The following is a 19,808-nucleotide window of genomic DNA, read 5'->3' on the forward strand; positions in this document are numbered from 1 at the left end:
GTTGCTTGCCCCTATAACCAAGTCTAAACGATCACAATGATGACAGCACTGCTGACTGAGGCGAAACAAGCTCGTTTTTTAACCTTTTAGAAAGAATAAAGCATTTGTTGTGTGAAATGATGCTCATTTTCATTTCAAATAATGCCACTTACTAAAAGACAATTATTTACATGATGCCACTGTGCTTAAGAGCTGTCAGATGCTGTAACTACACATTCAAGTCTATCAAGATTTTAGTGCAAGTCTGCTGTCAGACCAAGTAAAGTATCCTATTCTGTGTTCAGAAAGAATACTGCCTGAGGTAAGTCAGTAACTATAAAATATCACCAGCTCAATTTCACTGAAATTTTAGAAAAAACTTTTTTCAGTTTTCCAACCAATCTGGATTCTGGAAGAATTGCAAATGCTATGCTTAATCAAAAACACAACAGAAAATGACAAATCTAACTCAATACAATACCACTGCAGGTTCTTTGCTGCCTGACTAAACCTACATTTTAAAGGTCTGAAATTCATAAGATACTAAGTCACTCTCATAACATTTTCCTTTACTTCAGTGCATTTTCAGTTTGCATGAACATAAAAAAGTTATTTGCAAATGTCTAACTGCATTACATGTGCAGGAACTGAAAAAAATTTCCACAGAATTGTTATTTGATTCAATTTGTAAAAACCTGTAAAGTTTAATGGAGTTTCTTTCACTGATATTAGAATTTATAACATGATAAACAAATGGTAATCAATATTTTCAAATTTACTGTTACTTTTAGAGGACGTTTCTATATATTTTCCCATTCCCTGCATATCAAATGTACAGTTGGTACAATATTTTCCTTCCCTGTGCCATGATTTTGCTGTGGCAGTTTCCTTTAAGTACTTTAAGGCTGTTGTCACTCCTGACTCTTCACTCCTATGAAAACCAGGGAAGCGTGGGATACAAAAAAAAAAACATTCTGCACGAGAAAAATCCAGCCTTAGGATAAGGCAATTACTTTAAGATGGAACAGAAAAGCTTACATTAGGAAAAATAAACAATAAAAGGAATATATGTATTTCCTATGCTAAGCATGAACAATATTATCCCTTGAAATACTTGGTAAGTTTAGTCGCTTACAGGTTTGAAAGGGAAATACTGAGATAAAATGGAAAACAAAATTTTGAAAAGAAAATAAGGTATACACTAATATAGCATGAGGTACAGAACCTCAGAATTTAGCACCTATTCCACAGATATTTATTCAGGCAAGGAATGTTTCTGCTGAATACGGGGTTCTACTCTATACTTTTTCAACAACGCGGTTGCAGTTACAATAGTATCTCCATAATACGAAATAAAAATCTTTAGAAATTTAGCCTTAAATGAGGCATTATCAACATCAATGTAAGATTACAGGAGGCAAAAATACAGTAACTAGTACTTTGTTGACGTGCACGTAGGAATTAATCAGAAAAGTCTTTCTAAGTGAGACTATTCACGGCTCATTACATTTTCATAATAGGCAAACATACTATTACCATCTACACTGTAAGATGGTTCCTACAGTTACATGCAGCAAGTATGCTTTAATATTTTTATTTAATACAAATAATAAAAAAATTACTATAAAGCAACATTTATTAGATTTACATTTTTAATAATGCAAGACTTGAAGCAAGAAGTGGAAAGTTACTATAGCTAGTCAAAGAACAAAACAAGTGTAATCAGTTTCTGTTCATTTTTATGATGCTTGTTGTACGGAATGGGGTAAATCTGAAGCCTACAAAAAAAGGGTTTCACAAACTGTGAAAGTATATACATACCTCTAAGCATGTGCAAATACCCACAGGGCCAACCATCTGGACATGGACTAAAAAGTTAGATCCCATGCTATTTTATTTCCCCATTTCTCCCTTATTAAATATGTATAAAGTGAGATGTACGTATATGAACAACTGCACTTCTACACAGATTGCTAACTTGCAGTGAATTTCAAAATTCCATATTATTTTAGAATACAGAACATAATTCAGTTACAGTGAATGCAAAATACTCATTATTGTTGAATTAGAATACTTTTGACAAATATAATAGAGTTTTGAGCTCTGTTTAGGATGCCACAGTGCCAAATGAGAGCTGTACCTCTGAATTTGCATTAAATTACATCCCAGTATCTTCAACTTACTGCCTATTGTATCTGGCTGTGATGTTTTCAATGATGCATGCTACCGACTCAGAAGGACCACAGCTTATCAAGGGGATACAGTCTGTCAGCTAGAAAACTCAGCTGACAGAGAAGGACATAAATGTACTTTGTTTTTAACACAGTAGATTGAAAATCTGTTTTTTTAAAAAAACATTTTTGATGAAAATATATCTTTTTCCTGCAGAATGCATTTCTGTCAAAAAGTGACTTTCACGAGAAATTTCTGACTCTAAATATCTCTTTATACATGAAAATCTGTGTTTAAAGAATTCATTTGCAGAGGTGAGTTCAAAAACAATTTAATAGAACAGTGTATTTACATCCTTAGTTTCAGCATGAAGCATGCTAACTTCAGTAGTCTTTTTTTGTTTAGTATGTAAAATCGTATCAAACTGTGTACAAACCAGCTGACAAAATATGAGTGGCACTGCCTACCTTAAGCATGCTATTTCCTTTGCTTTTAAGGGCACAAACTCAAGTAAGTCTTACATCTTTTTTTGTGTGATATTTTTTTATAGAAAGTAAAAACAAACTATTTTATAAATTACCATGCTTTTATAGTTTGTTTCACTATCAAAATTTGTTCATGTTACAGGCAAAGAGCAGACTGAAGAGTCAGATTCTTTGCGCCATTCCCACCTCTAAAAAATAATACACACAAGAATTAACAGAAGTTCCTTCAGTCTATGCTTTTGATTCATTAATTGCCTCCTAACAAGTCCTTTTCAAAGTCAAGAAATTTACAACACAAGCTGCTCTTGTTCACTGCTTGAGCCATTCTGCAGAACTTTCAGTTTCTTCTATATTTATCTTTATTGTCTACAGTAATTTGTTTCTGCTGAGCCACAAAAAAATTCAGTGAATTATCAAAGAAATCCAAACAAAGCCTTCTGTGTGCTAAATGGAACACGTATAAAACCAAACTTTCATTTTTAAAAGTCAGGAGAATCGCTCTTTTAAGTCAACAGAGGACACAGTACCACACAAACAACTCATAAGAGCCAAAATTACCACATACAAAAAGCTTTAACTTGGGTCACATCAGCCAAAATGCTGAAGAAAATCACTAGCAAAATGAAGTTGATTTATTATGAGTTGGCTGGAAGACACACGCAAACAGTGCCAAGGCAAAGACAGATTCAATGTAGGCACCACTTTCTGAGGAACACTATTTGCATGGCAACAAATAAATGAAGAGCATGCTAGAAGATCATTATCTGGTGACACACAGGCTAGTTAAGGAGGGAAAATTTATGTTCAACTGCTATTAGTAGCAAGTGAAAAATAAGGCTTTTTGTTGTTGTTGTTCTCATCTGTATCCGAGGTAAAAAAGGGTCCTTCTCCAAAAAGCTCTAAGACATATATACAAACAGAATTAGGACAACAGAAAAAAATCAAAACATTGAATAAAAATAAATAGAATCAAAAGATATTGTAAGATACGGAAATATTTCAAGAGTCTCACAGAAGTAATACAGTATGATCATAACTTGCAAGTGCTTTGCAAATTTTAACTAAGCTATTAGACCATACTGCGGAAAAAAAAAGAAAATAAAATCTCCACACCTACCAATTTTTATTATGACAAGTTTATCCCAGTGCCACCTCATACAGAACTTAGAAAGTTAAATTACCATACATTATTGTCCCAACTAACATAATGTTAGAAGTGCACATTTTCACATGCACACACACACAGTAGCAAATATAAATCTTTTCCATGAAATAACGCACTAGGGACTGTGCTACTATCAAGTTGTTCAGAGCTTTGCAAGTGACCTGCTTAGACCTTCTCATTAATACTTCCTACCGTTCTCCCAAATTTGACCGAAAATTTTTCAAACACATAGGTGAAGCTAAGCTATAAATCAAGAGAATAAGCAAATCTTATAATCAAAAATATTAACCACTTGAATGAAAAAAAAAAAAAAAGTGACTCGAAAAGACACATCAGTTATTCTTGAGTCTCGGTACAACTCTCCCACTTCCTATGGTATCTTGCAGGGCAGATGTGAACGGGAGCACACACTGTACATTGCCACCTGCTCTGAGAAACGACTTTCCATCACCAACCTGGCAGACCTCTTCGTTGCCTACTCTCCATGACAGTCCCTTAGGCTCTCTTCTTTAGCTATGACTCCCAGGCTTCTTTTTACCTCCTCCAACCCTCCATCCCATCCAGAGCCACTGAAGGCCCCTCCTTCTTCACAAAGTTCAGGAGCTCTAGAAGGGAGGCAAGTTTTCTCCTCCGAGGCTCTGCTCCAACCAGTCTTAAGAGAGCAGGACACTGTTAGGGAAAAAACTAACAAACTAGAAGCAAAAATGCAAACACTGTCCTTTGACGTCAAGTCAGACCAAATGCCAAACCATGCCATCACCCTATCTTAGTAGAAACTCAGAATTATGTTAAAAATAATAATAAAATTCTCCATTTAACTTATATATCGCTCTTTCCAGCTTCTATCTGTTAATATCTTGAAAATTCATCTCTGGTGGTGCTAACTCCCAGACAATTCTTTCAGCAGCCAAATGAGCTGAATTTTATCTTTCAGATATTTCTTCACTCTGCCATTTCTGAAATTTTTCTTTTCATTTTTAACCATACTGAAAAACTTTTATGTCTCTCCCCACACAAAGTAAGTTACAAATTAAGATGAACAAAACAGGTCACAGTAGACATCTCACTAGGTCACTGCTGGCTATCTTTAAAAACAAACAAACAAACGAACAAAAAATACACAAAAGACCATTTACTCTACTAATTATTTTTCAATCTTTAACTCAACTGCTAGTCAAAGACCTTTTCAAATCAGTTTAGGTTCTTCTCTGATAAAGGGACATTACTAAACTCATTTTGGAAGCAAAACTCATTAGGACTGTCAACTCAATGAACCTTCATAGAATTTAGGTCTGTAAGCCACAATTTAACAAAGTAATATTAACCCTTTGTCCAAAAGTAGTCTACTCTTTACTCTGTTTTCTAACAACACAGTCATTAAAAGCATCAGTCTTGTGGGTCTGTACATCAGCACTTTTTCTGAGGACGCCTTCTTAAAAAGTGAGATCAAATCTGCCATGGTGCCACGGCTATTTTATACATATAATATAAATCTTGTTATAACAAGAACTAAATAAGTAAGGGATCTTGAGGGAAGGTTATATACACAAAAATTTGATACGCAACATCACAGCAAAAGTAAGAAAAAGATAACTATTTTCATTTTGAATTCTACAGCTTGAAAGTGCATCATTATAATTATCTTTAATGGGTAAAAAAGAAAGGAAGACAGACGCACGTGAACATGCTGAGGAAGAATCCCAGAGGCTATCCCAAGCAATAAAGTTGGCACAGTGCTGATAAAACAGGAAAGCAAATTTGACAGAGAAGATATACTTGATGAATTGCTGCGAGAACCTACCATAAAGGAGCTTTATGAATAAACAAAAAACGACTAGCTGACAAATGAATGAAGACTGATGACAGATGGGAAATCATACGGATGACTATGGTTTTAAGCACCTTGATCTCATCAGTGCTCTGAGAAATTATTTCTCCTACTACTTAGGTTGTAATCCACCCTTTACTGAAGCCAAAGGGGTCGTACCTCAAATCTTCCCAAATATGGAAGAAAAGAGGATGGAACAGGAACAACCTTACAACTGACAATTTAGAAATTTCATATTCAAATTATTTCAGAACATTTGGGTGAGTAGGCACTTTTTTCTGACATTTCATTACTTCTGTTTTTAACTTTGTGCTGAAGTTACTGTTGTTAACAGTTTTGACACAGGATCCCTGTGAAGTTCTTCGTATAACAGCTAGCTGTCGCTGAGCTCCATACGTACAATTACTACAGACATTACTACGTTGTTTTTACTTTGCTCAGCAACTACAACCTCAATACGTTAACTGCAGGTAGCTCCAAAAGTAAGGCCTCCTACTTATTTCCACGGAAACTACAACAGATACACCTCTACTGCTCTGCCACCAACATTGCAGACCAGGAGACATTATTTGCAGAGCAACCTTCATATGACCTCACCTCTTTGTGAATGTCACTTGGAAATTAGATTTACATTGATAGCTCTGGAAACAATACTAATATTCAAATTTGTAACGGTATCCACAAAGCAATGCCTAACTTACTAAAATGTAAGATTCAAATACAAACATTTCTCAGTTACACCGATTTGCTTACTACCTGCAGTCTATTCACTAGCAAGCATTCCTGATGAAATCTATTTTTTCTCATGCATTTTTCTCTTCTGTGTACCGACTACTCTGCTTCTGTATCTCCGCATCATTCTTCAACATATTTTATCTCTGCATGACTTGCTAAAATACTCTAGTGTTTGTTCTAATGAACTATTCTAAACCTTTTCTCCAAAAGTGCAAGAAAAAAGAGAAAAGGCCAGATGAAGCTACGAAAACTCCCCTCTTTGGAAAATGATGGGAGAATTCTGCTTATTTGGTACATTAAGTATTTCCAGCAAAATATATAATCTCAGGTATTTTAGAGGAAAAACTGTTAATAGATAACTGAAGATGGGATTACAAACATGGGTATCTTCTACATATGTGTCCGTCATATGCCAGAGAAAGCTAATATACAAATAGATGCACAGTTTATACATAATACTCTCACAAATCCAGCACATCAGAAAGAAGATAAAAGACAAGCACCATGCCACTCGTACCTGCATACACACAAACACACACACACACACATACATGTAAAAATATCACACAACAAAATTTGCTGGCTGTGTTTTTCAGGGGGTTCTGTCAGGCTTCAAATACAACAGACTTCAATTTCTAATTTCCAATGACATACTTCATCATGATACACTGAAATAGATTCCTTTGCCAGATATAAAAATCTCTATTGGTATCTTCTGTGCTTTACAATGACAATCCTTAACGCTGATGATGAGAGACAACTGTGTAGAAAAAAAGCAGATTTTTTAGGTTAAGTAACAAAAAATGATGGCTAAGCAAAAGCCCGTTTGACCTTTAAATGAGAAACAAGTTAAAAGAAAATGCAATCACCTGCTTACCTTATCAGACAGACACTTGATAAAAGTCATGCAGGACTAAAGGGAGACACAGAAATATCTGCAATCTTATGTCTCTGCAAGCGTAAACTTTTTAAAAAAGAATATGATTCAGTAACTGGCATACTGGATTGTAAAAGATTAGCATCTGCTGTTGTTTAAACTCCTAAGACATACAGATCCCAAAATCCTGATCACCTGGGCTGGGCTCAACAAAGAATTCATGTCCAAAAAGTGTAACAGCGTGCTGAAACAGTGCAAGAAAGTTTGCTAGTGGAACACTCTGAACCCAGATCATCCCTTTTTATAAACAAACTTACACTAATAAGCTTCAAGTTGGAAGCAGTACACTTTTAAGATGCCCTGTTGTTCATTAAACAATCAAGTTACGCAATTCTCTGAAGTTGCCATCTTGATAGTCTCCTGTTTGTGCTAAGGATCTATGTCTATTCCTTTAAATAGTCGTAACAAGATACAATAGCAAGTTTAACTTTCAGAGAAAATAAAATGAAAATCAATCATATTTTATTATAATATGTGTCTTTGATTTGTATGTCTTTAAAAATGGAGGTCTTTTTCTGACAGAAGACTTTACATGTATGGGCAAGAAGTAGTAGAGCAACGGAGTGCCTTTTTTGAACTTGCTAGTTCACTTGTTCCTAAATTTGTCTGTAGTCTTTGTTATATGTGGTTATGCTTACTAACTGCATTCACACACTCAAACTGCTCTACATTTACAGGCCAACAGCTACTTAAATAGGCCACCAAACAGAGTATTTGTTTACTCAGAGAGAATGTTTTACCACACAGAACTGCTGTAGTTCTCATCTGAGAGTAAGCCTACAGTAACAACTGAATTTCCCAAGCTAGTCATAATACTCTGAGGGATTTCTTCTGTTTGAACAGTTAATCTCTAAGACAACACAAATTAAAAAACAAAGCATATACTGTTTTGTTAGTAACTTTGGCATGCTTGATAACATCTTCACCTTTCCTTACCCCTCACCTCCTTTTCTGGTCAACAAAAAGACAATTTGCCCTTTCAATTATGAAAATTAGCTTTAAAAATGAAGCATTCAAACACTGTTCATATATAGGTCAGTAGTAGTTTACAATAAATGCATCTGCAAGATGAGCTCACGTTAAGCTTTTAATTCCAGTATGATTATCTACATTTCTGAAAAAGGAGCGATTATAAAAATGAGGCACACTTGCACAGTATTTAACACTACTACTTACAGAATCAACTCCTTTAAAATTATTCAATATGAGAAATGCCATTCTCAATTATTGGTTTCCACAACTGATTAAAGAACATAAAGCAGAACAGTTGATATAAGCAAAGCTATTAAGTGTCCAAATAGTCACTATGAGATAATCCTACCGAATCAAAATGAAATGGTGTACGAATAGCAACACTGCTGTACGTAACATCACAGAAGCACATCTAGTTTACCTTATTGTCACTTCCCTTCTTCCTCTAATATATGGCACTTGGCAGGAGAAGCTGCTAGAGCCCTACATGTTATCCTGAAGGATTTGTGTTTCTAACTATTTGGACTTTCAACTATTTATATGGTAGCCAAGGGATTTTTAATCTACACTTCTCTGGTACTTCTACTTACTTTTCTTTTAATTATTCCTAATGACAACACTGGAACCATACAAACCATGGAGCAAGCAGTTTCTTTCAGCAGAACAAAGCAAACAAGTTATTTTTCAGAAAACTAAAATAATCTCCTGACCTAACAGAATCCTGCAATTACTCTCAAACTTTTTCACCTACGGGCTCCAGTGCCCACTGTGATTCCCATAACATTCTTCAAATTCAACAAAAGTTAAGGCAAGGTTTCTTAGTCTTTTCAAATACAATTAAAACAAACAAGAGAAAGAAACTGCTTCATGTCCAAGCACCCATAACAAATAGAACTCATCATCATTTTTCAATGGGGATTGCTTAGACTGATCTGATTCTTTTTTTTCTGTGCTCTATCTCAATTTAAAGAAATGACCTAAGTTTAATACTTGAGTTGAAGGGAGTTTAGGATAAGTTCCTTATATCCAGGACAGCATTCAAGGAGAGAAAAAAATGAGGTATCTACTTGGAATACATGTATACACACATTTCTGTAGAGTGCAGTGTAACCATGTTCAGTTTGCTGTCTGCTGCCTTTGTAGTAAAGGCATAAAACCGTTCCACATCCCAAAATAATGCCCTAGAAACCAGCTGATACAGATAGCCTCTTTCTCTGGGTCTCTGAGAACTTAATTATTGACACAAAACGAAAACAAAACATGTTTTTCCCTTTTACAAACTCTTTCTTCACTTCCTTATTTCAGACTGCGATGACAGGCAAAGAAACTGACTGATTTGCTATATTACCTCAACATTGGCAATATAACCAAACTGTGTAGCTCTCAGATAAAATTAAACACACAAAAAACTGTTTTTCTCAGTTGTTAATGCCAAACACAGTTTCAAGTAGTTTATGTGTGAAGGACTATTATATCACTTCAGTTTAGGTTGTGCAGCCATTTGGATTTTACATGTCAATGCAAAGATTATATGTAACTGAAAAAAAAACCAAAACCCTACCTCTTTTAAATACTGTTATACCTAATTATAGTGGTTCAAACCAAATACATGAATACATTGGTCAATCTACATGTTAAATGAAGTTCATTTTCTTTTTGTTACATTAATCAGATTATTTGTAATAAAATAACGACTAGCCATAAAGTAACAAAAAGTTTATTATATGAATATGGGAAAGCAGGGACACACAAATATTGCTCAATATTCACAAAAAAACTACGACATATAGTAGCATGAGAGCTGCTCTATAAATAATGCCAACTGTTTTATTGCACTGTTGGTGGAAGGGCAGTAGAGGTTGAACCTTCCCAAAAAATACTCAGTTACACTTTGCTGTCATGTGACAGATGGCAGCAGAGAGGCTGTTTGACGCAATGGCGTCTGACAAGACAGTGCAGATGAAACAAAGGTGTGTCACTGAATTCCTCCTTGCTGAAAAAAATGGCACCCACTTACATTATCAATGCTTACTGAACATTTATGGAGACCAAACAGTGGATGATGCGTTCAGCAGTGGTAACAGCAGCAGTGAATCACCTCTGTTGAGTGCAGCATGCAGGCTCTTGTTCACTGCTGGGAAAAATGCATGGCTAATGGTAGTGACTGCTTTGAAAAGTAGAGATTTGTATCTGGGAATTTGCTCCATCAAAAAGCATTGCTCTGTGTATCTGTGCTCTGTGTATTTGTTGTACTTTTCATGGAAATAAATAGGAGGGCATTACTTTCAGAGTGACCAACACATACGCAGATATTCACAGAATCACCAAACAGCCTGGGTTGAAAAGGACCTCAAAGATCATCTAGTTTCAAGCTCCCCTGCCAAGGCAGGGTCACCAACCACCAGACCAGGCTGCCCAGAGCCACATCCAGCCTGGCCTCCAGAGATGGGGCATCCACAACCTCCATGGGCAACCTGGTCCACTGCATCACCATCCTCTGAGTAAAAAATCCCTCCTAATATCTAACCTAAATCTCTCCTTAGTTTAAAACCACTCCCCCTTATCCTACCAATATCAATCCACATAACCAGTCATAACCCCTCCTGTTTATATTTCCCTTCAAGTACTGCAAAGCCACAAGATGATCTCCCTTGAGCCTTTGCTTCTCCAAGCTAAACAATCCCAGTTCCCTCAACCTTTGTTTACAGAGAGGTGCTCCAGCCCTCTGATCATCTTAGTGGCCCATCTCTGGACTCATTCCAAGAGCTCTGTGTCTTTCTAGCACTGGGAACCCCAGTACTCCAGATGCAGTATTCCAGATGGAATACTGAGTAGAGCTGAGTAGAGGGGGACAACCACGTCCCTCTCCCTGCTGGCCACTCCTCTTTTAATGCAGCCCAGAACACAGTTGGCCTTCTGGGCTGCAAGTGCACACTGCTGGCTCATGTCCAGCTTCTCATCCACCAAGACCCCCATGTTCTTCCGCACAGGGCTGCCCTCAAGTAAATCTTCCCCCAGTCCATATACATACCTGGGATTATATTCCAATGATACCAGCTTATGTATCAGTTCTGCTGACTGCTAGCAAAAAGCAGGATTTGTGAGCTCAGGAAGAGCAGCTAGAATGCTTGTGAAATTCTGCCTTGTTAAGTGCCACTATCACACAGATGCAGTTACTTCCCTATCTTCCAAAAGATTAAAATCCATATTAATTCCATCTGAGTCTAAGTGCTACCTGTTGGATAGGTGGCTTTGAAAGCCTACACACAGTCCTTAAATATTAGATGGGCAGATTAGGGTGAAATTATGAACTCTGAGTTTATGCCTTGGGAGAGGCTGGAGACTTGTGGTTTTACTTTATAATGAATTTTTTTTTGAGCGTAAGTACTGTAACTGTAAGAAAACAAAAAAACATTAAACTTACCCTAAAATAATGAAAATCTCCAGTCTCTCCCATGTCTTCATGCTGGGAAGTAGAGCAGTGCAAAAATGGTGGTGCTTATCATGACAAACCAGAAAAAACGCTATGAAAACTGGAAGGTGTTTCTAAAAACAGTTTTAAAATATTTTCATTTCCAAATTAAAAAAAAAAACAACAGTACACTTTACCAACTAAATCTGATTAGTACAGTTTTATTTTATACAGCCTATAAGAGAGTTTTTGTAGGACTCCAGAAGCATAGAGAACTTGTACAATGACCAGTTCACTGCAAGACAGTTAACTCCAAAAGGCAGCAACAAATGATGAATACAGAACTTGCAATACCTTCATGTTAGATGCCTCCGTTTCCAGTTTGGTTAGGTGATTTGAGTTGTCCTCTAGCTCTTGCCGAAGGTTGGAGTTCTCCATCTTTAATGCCTCAACTTGCTTTAACAACTGATCATAAGAAGCTGCGGCCATCCTGGGCTACCCTTAGACCTGAAAAATAAGAGAAAATACTAAATGTAAACTTTTTTGGAAAACAACAACAAAAAAAAATCCATTCCTAACCATAGAACTATCTCATTCCCATTTACCACCCAATTTTTTAAACATTTAACTTACATCCATAAAATCAAACTACTACTGTGAGTCCAAAGGCTTTTTCCTGTGGCCTTCGGTTTGATAGATACGATTAAGCCTGTGAAAGAAGCTCACCAATGACTGCACAAGGTATTAGGGAAAGGCAAACTACATGAAGGAAAATCACGCACTATCATCCTTACTATTAGCACTTCAATTCTAACAATGAGAAGAGATAATAAATCATATTTAGACATCTCTGCATAGTTATCATGCACTGTGAAACATAAGATGCTACAAGATGCTGCCTACAGATTTTATGAAATGAAAGCTGCAGATGCCCCAAATTCCTCAGAATACCACATATTAATGTAGATTTAAATAATAAAGAATTTTAACAGAAAAAAAGAATAAATGTATCAGTTATCAAATGTTTTATTAAAAAACAACAAAAAAAAATTCCAAGGCAAAAAGATTAAAGCATATATTCATGTAATTCTAACACAAGACACTGTCGTATTGTACTGCAGAAGAAACAGATGACAGATTATTAAGACACACTATTACAAATACAAAGAGCAAGTGCTATATATAGGTCATAAAACAGAAAAAAGTCCTGCTTTTATAGTGATTGCAGTAATACATTTTACACACATTTTTAGTAATGCTTTTCAAATTTAAAAAAAAACAAACAATTCAAAAAAACCTTTGTCTAACAAACAGCTAGAACATAGCTAACCACTTTTAAAGCTCTTTACAGTACAAATTTTTTCTTTTTCATCAGTCATTCCAACAGAACAAAGGAAGCCCACCACTTCATGTAAGCACAAGCTACCCTTCCAATATCACAGTAAGAATTTCTCAAGTACAGGAACTGTAACTCAGAAGAGAAAAATAAAAGAACTTCACTGAAGAATTTTTTTTCTATAACACTCTGGAAGGACGAAACAAATGAAAGCCTCTACTCAGTAGTTTTCCTACATCTCTGGAATATCGTGCAAATACAGATAGCAAGCCATCTGTTGAAAACTGCACTAACAGGAGAGCATTTTCTGTGTATACTCACATTAAACCTTTGACCTTGCTGCTTGTGTAACTCCTTGTGTAATCAAATTTGCTCTTCCGGATGAATCTTAATTGAATTATCAAGTCAACAAAAAGATAGGTAAAATTATGTTAGATTATTTGATTTTGTTCCCCAGGATAACTTCTGAATATTACACTTAATCTTTTTGAATTTAAACTCAATGAAACAGAAGGAATAATATATACCACTGGAGTCAGGAAGAAAAGTTAACACAAGCAGTTACAAATGATATGACTGGTTTATTTATTTCTCAGTAAAAAAGTCATGACTTAAACATCTGTCATCATCACAGAGAGGTCAAGGAAAAAGCTCACCATTTATGGAACTGTGATTTCCATGATGCCATTAAACAGTTGAAAACATAATTCCAAATACACTTATTTATATAATTTTATATTATTTATATACACGTATTCGTAATTTGGTCATGCTTTATGGACATGTCTCATTCAGAGCAATGAAGGCAATCTGAAACATTATTCCACAAATCCTATGCTTTCACTGCAAAATAAGATTCACTTAACGGTAAGCAGACTTAACAAAAACATAAAACTCCAGACTGTTTCCAATCCACTTAGTGCATGCGAGTATAGTTTCCATTCTTTGTAATAAAAACATTTAAAGTTTAACTTCTTTTCAGAACATAAGCTACATGGGTAATTCAGCACAAACACAACAAAAGACAACTTGAAAATATTTTCAATTCTAACAGTTATAAACAAGTATTGCATTATAATAAAGAACCACTTCGGCTGAATTGTTCAGGTTTGAAAAGACCCTTTAGATCCATACAAACCATCCACTTAACTACCAACTCCACCATAGAATCTACTGGTTTTAACTCAAGTTTACCATGTTTACTCATTTACATCTGCAGCTGCAGCATTCCATGTCTTTGGCATAGACATTTGTTCTAGTTAAAGTAACTATTTCTCATTAATTCATTATTAGTATGGAAGTACAAGCTGCATCTCTGTACAAGTACCAAGTATATAAAAAATACTTGGTTCTTCCAATTTCTCTACTCAGAGGAATTCTAGCCACATTAACAAGATGTGTAAATGCAAAGAAGAATGTGAAGAAAGATGAATGAAGGAATGAACTCCAAAGACAGCAGCTGAACAGCTCTGGCAATTTAAAGGAAAAATCAGCTTAAATATGGAGCAGTATAAAGAGGGTGAGATGAAGTAACGTACAATCTAAGGTTATATAATAACTATATAAATAACTACATCTGACACTGCAAGCTAAAACCTTGTCACTTGGAAGCACTGGCTGGTCACTCTGGGTCCTCCTCAGTCAGACAGGGTTTGCAGCCACATAACCCATCTTTCACAGCAAATACCACATCACCAGTGCTAAGTAAAGCACAGAATAATTTTCACTTGGCTAACAGCCTGAACTTGCACCAACGCGCACACACACAAAAGCATTCAAGACGCCTGGGGCCAGAATCAGCTGGATGAAGAATAAATAACTCTCTACTCCAAGCACGAAGCCATTACATCGGGAAGTGGAAGGAATAACTCTGTACTCCAATGTCAATTTCCCACTTTATTTAGCCCAAAGGAGAACACATGACATGGTGAAATCAACATATCTTTGGGAAGTTCACTATCATGCCTTATGTGCCAAAACCGTTTATTCTTTGCAGAGAGGTAAAGATTTAAATGGAAGAATGGAGACAACCCATTTTTCTAGACAGTCACTTCATATATACCTTGATATATGAAGCACCTAAAATCTCGTTTCTTAGTTCCCTTGCCCACATTCTCAGCGTTAAGAGGTTTCTTCAATCTCCTATCAAACTAAAGAATTTCATTCTGTACTGAATTAGCAGTCTGTATGAATATGTGCATTAAAGAATTTCAAGCTAGATATAACACCTTCACACACTACGACAAAAATTAACTAGGAGCCTAAATACATATGTACTGTTAGTATTTAAGACATACATTTTTCCACATGGGGGAAAAAAAACCAAAACATACAGAAGTTTGGAATCAGGAATTTACATAGCTTTTTTTACTCAAATCCCAAGCAGACAAAATATCCAGTATCTTCTGAAAATGTACTTTTTTACTGATTAGAGCAATTTTTTTTTTCTTTGAAATCAGTAAGCACATACACTCAGAATCCCTGGAGGTTCTACTTAAGAACCCTAAGCTCAGCAATTTGTGAAACATTAATTTTCTACGAAAATATTTCAGACTCCTATTACTGTTTTTTTCATCCATAAAAGCCGTAATTATTACCAGAGCATACAATTTCACAATGTAAACTCTGTAGAACAACTTGTCTTAGCCTCTTCAGAAGAGGCTAAAGAATAATCTGAAACATAACACCCTACCATGTGCTCTTCTAACAACATAGACAAAGAACTACTGCTGTCTGTATGTAAGGCTAGACAGCATTCTTTTACTATAATCTACTTGTTTCAGTACTAAAAAAAAAATCAGTTATTATTTTCACACATACTGTAACTGCATGAGGATGATATATAGATACATACACGCATTATATACGTATATACACACTACATGTGTGGATAGGGAGGGGAGTGTTGTGGGTTTTTTATGCTAGCAGGTAGGTTGTATAGCTACCTTAAAGAACAAAATCAGTAAAAAAGCAAAATTACTTTCTTTAACAAGGCCAGTCCAAAGAACACTAATGTTAGGTAGGGCTGCAGTACATTTTGCTGACTTTGGATTATGAACTTTGTTGAAAATAGTAAATAGTTCAAATCTCTAACAGCTCAGTATAATTAACGTTCTACTGCCACCACTACTGATAAGCAGATGTGCTCCTGTACTCTGCAGAACTTCCATATTGTATTCATCTTCTCAATATAAGAATTTGTAATCACTGTATCTACAGTTCATAGTTATCTACATTATAATTTAGTAATGCAGGAAAAGACCATCTGATCTCTTGCTGTATATGCAAATATCACCCAACTGTCCTGAGCCCAGGGACTTGTTCCTATTATTCTCTCCCATTCTTTTTTTTTTTTTTCTGTAGTTCATCCCCACGATTAATGGACAGTGGTTTTTTCAATGGCATATTACACTGAGTTCAGAAAGAAACAACATCAAAAACCCAGCATAGCGTCATTTAAGCACGTTTGAGATACTTCCAATTTGTTAAGCTTAAATGTATTCCAAAACAGATTTTTTGAAGCATCAAGTCTAAGAGTCCTTAAGACTTGGAAGGGATTAGCACTAACGCTGGCATGCCTGCAACAGTGCCTACCCCCAGCTGTCTGCCCTTCCCATTTACACAAGCTTCCCACCCGAGCAACAGAGGAGGGGTCAGCTGCTCATGTAGCAGCTGCTAAACCACTGCAGATTACAGCATGACTACCAAGGTAATCTAAAATAGGTGATGGGTTAATTTAACATGCTGGGTCCTTAACCACAATGGTTCAGCAGCTGTTACACAACTCTTCTGGAAAAAGAGTGGTAAGGTTGACAGACAGGAGCATAAATCTAGTACAGCTGTTCTACAGTAAACCAGCCCTCCCTCTTCCTAATCTCAGCGTTAAGCTTACCATTTTTACAGTTATCTTTATTAATATACTTAAGAGAATAAAGTGAGGGGCTTGGGGCCTTTCTTTGTAGGAACGTATCAAACTGGTATGTTGACTTGCAATAATTAAATTTTCTGTAGTCTAAATCCTTTAGTAGGTTTTCCAATACGGTTTACGCATACTCTTCTGCTTGTCCTTGTTCAAATCTGGCACAGTATCAGCACTCTAGGTGCTGTGTTAAGGATTTATTGCTGAGTATCAGCAGACCAGAGACTGTCTTCTGCAGTTCTGTTTGGGGCAAGACTTCCAGACCTGCTACTTTAAAAACTCTTATCCTTCACAGGCATCAATATTCTTCTTCATACTTGATAAATAAAACTCCATCAGCCTCAGGTCATTAAAGCCCATTATCTTGATTCTTTCACTTACACAAAAACTTTATTTCTGTTTTATGCAGCATCACATTAGACAACATATATTTACTCGTGAAAGACCTGTACTTTATAAAAATGACCCTCGTGGCCAACATATTTATGTTCTTAGACCTCTACCTACATTGAAGAACAAATCTTAAAACTTCAGTAGCTTCACTAGCAAAAGTTACTGCATTATTTTGTTCCTCACTTCAGCCACGTGCACAGACAAATGTAATAAGGAAACAGAAAACACTTCAAGGCTTTGGGTGTGGTCAGCCAGAATAAGAAATTACTCGGAACAGAACTAGAACTGCCCGTGTTTAGAACACCAGATCTTTCATCTTCTGTTCATGTTATTTTTTCATTCTGCATTTGCTTGCTTAGGCCATCAGGGAAGATGCAACAAGGAATAGAAATTGATTATCATGGAAAACTGTTCTTCAGTTGTTAAAAAGCCTGCTTCAGGAGCAAGGATTATGATATCAAAAAGTGATTTTCAAATTAGTTAACATGACCCCTTTTAACAGCTTTGAAACACTTAAAATAATAAACTGACAAAAAATAATAACCCCTAGACAAGGTGCACTGAATTACTGGGCATTTTTTTGGCCATAGAGAAGACAAAAGAGCTAGATGAAAAGCCATTCTCAGACATTCTACTACAATGTGTCAGAGTTAATCCCTTTAAAAGGAAGCCATGCTCAACTTTCCCTCACCTGTACTGAGAGGATTTTCTTCTCAGTTCTATCCACTTCTGCATGACAGTCATCTTTGTGACAGGACAGTGGAACAAAGCACAGAAGTGTTAATATACCTGACCTTCTTAAAATCCTTTTGACTAGGGAACAAGGTAAAGGGAGTTTTTCTGTGGTGTCTTTCTTTCCATTCTGTTCTCTGAATAAATTTGTAATTTGACAAGAGTTCTCCATCCATTGTTGCATTCTTCGGAGAATGCTCCTCAAATTCACTAACATGGTTAAATACACTACGAATTCTATAGCCCATCACATCTTCAAAGGTTACAGGAGCTTCATACATCACAGCACTCAACCTACAGCACCTTCAAATCCAGGTAGCGCAGAATGCTTCATATACTGTCATTCTTTACAGCTCACACTCTTGGCCTGTACTCATGAATCACTGCAAGCAGAAGCATCATCTGTTCCTCCAACCAAAATATAGCTTGGCTGATGAAGGTGCCAAAATAAGCAGTGGTCTGCATTCTTTGCATTCTTCAAAAGACCATGACAAGGAGAAGAATGAAGATGGTGGTTTAATCGGAAATCAAGACTTACCTTCCTTTGTCACAGGTGAAGTTTCACGGCTGTCACATTTGTTGTATGCATGTTTAATAGGAATGACTCCAGATTTAGTTTTTTCACCAAAAATTACAATCTAACATTCATACTGGTGCAAACAAAGAGAGTCACAGAACGGTTTAGGTTGGAAGGGAGCTTTAGGATCATCCAGTTCCAACCCCCTTAGACACCTCCCTTAGACCAGGTTGCTCAAAGCCTCACCCAGCCTGGCCTCAAATGCTTCCAGGAAGGGGGCATCCAAAATCTCACTAGGCAACATACTCCGGTGTCTCACACCATCCTCACGGCAAAGAACTTCTTTCTACTATCTAGTCTAAATCTTCCAGTCTAAAACCATCTCCGCTTAGGAAATCCACAACTCATTCATTTCAGGCTGTGAACAGTCAAGTCCAGCTTTCATTACATTCTCAAGACAAAAAGAAAACAACAAAAAACCTACTTCTGCCTTCAGAATTCTGAGTTGGGAACCTTAGCTGGTTAGTCATGCTGCATTCAGAATACGACCAAATACGAAACATGATTTGCATTTAAATACTATGTTGAACACAAAGCAGTCCAGACATTGTTTGAATCATAACTTGTGCTGGACTAGGGATGATTCACAATCCCGTACACTTATTCTTCAGCATGACCATTTTTGCTATTCATAGCTATTGGTGTATGTTCTCACTGCAAATGACCCAGAGCAGCTTAGTTTTTACTTCTCATCATCTTTTAAGGATTAAATTCAGAAAGTTTAAGCCATTAAGAAGTCTGAAAAAGGCCTTTTTATCCTCTTGTTTTAATTTACAATACAAAGCATTAATAAAATAAAGCCATTTTATTAAAGAAGAAAAAAAGTATTATTTTATATTAAGGAAATACAGAAGTTTTTCATCACATTGAGTAATCTACCAAGGTAATCTTCAGGGTTCACTTAAGTGTTTGCAGGGAACACTAATCGGGGGGGGGAACAGAAGACCACTTCTCTTGCAGGAACATACTATCATATGTACACACAGATCCTGCATGAATTTTGGAAAAAACAACCAGTGGAGACTTCCAGTGGTCTTCAATGACATTAATTTACTTTCTGCCATTTACTACTGTTATCACTACACCTTGTTTTAAATAAGATTTTGCTACGCTGATGAAAAAAGTAATTACATTTCATCAACATGTTCTGCTAACTAAGCTAAAAC

At 36.2% G+C, this 19,808-nt stretch overlaps 1 protein-coding gene across 6 annotated transcripts in view; it reads right to left on the reverse strand.

The window, feature by feature from the left end:
- APC (APC regulator of WNT signaling pathway) overlaps positions 1 to 19,808 on the reverse strand; it is an 89,887-nt gene that overhangs the window by 42,364 nt on the left and 27,715 nt on the right. For 5 of the 6 annotated variants that reach the window (XM_042866124.1, XM_042866123.1, XM_042866122.1 and 2 more), the window contains exon 2: positions 12,040 to 12,192. In XM_042866124.1, coding sequence (XP_042722058.1) covers positions 12,040 to 12,174 — 135 coding nt within the window. In that variant the 5' untranslated portion in view covers positions 12,175 to 12,192. Of the gene's footprint in view, positions 1 to 11,697; positions 11,720 to 12,039; positions 12,193 to 19,808 lie in introns of those variants that run through there. The other variant, XM_042866126.1, reaches the window with a different exon arrangement.

Source organism: Lagopus leucura, unplaced genomic scaffold (genome assembly GCF_019238085.1).
Source record: "Lagopus leucura isolate 7727_CA_CO unplaced genomic scaffold, USGS_WTPT01 Super-Scaffold_810, whole genome shotgun sequence".
Taxonomy (NCBI): Eukaryota; Metazoa; Chordata; class Aves; order Galliformes; family Phasianidae; genus Lagopus; species Lagopus leucura.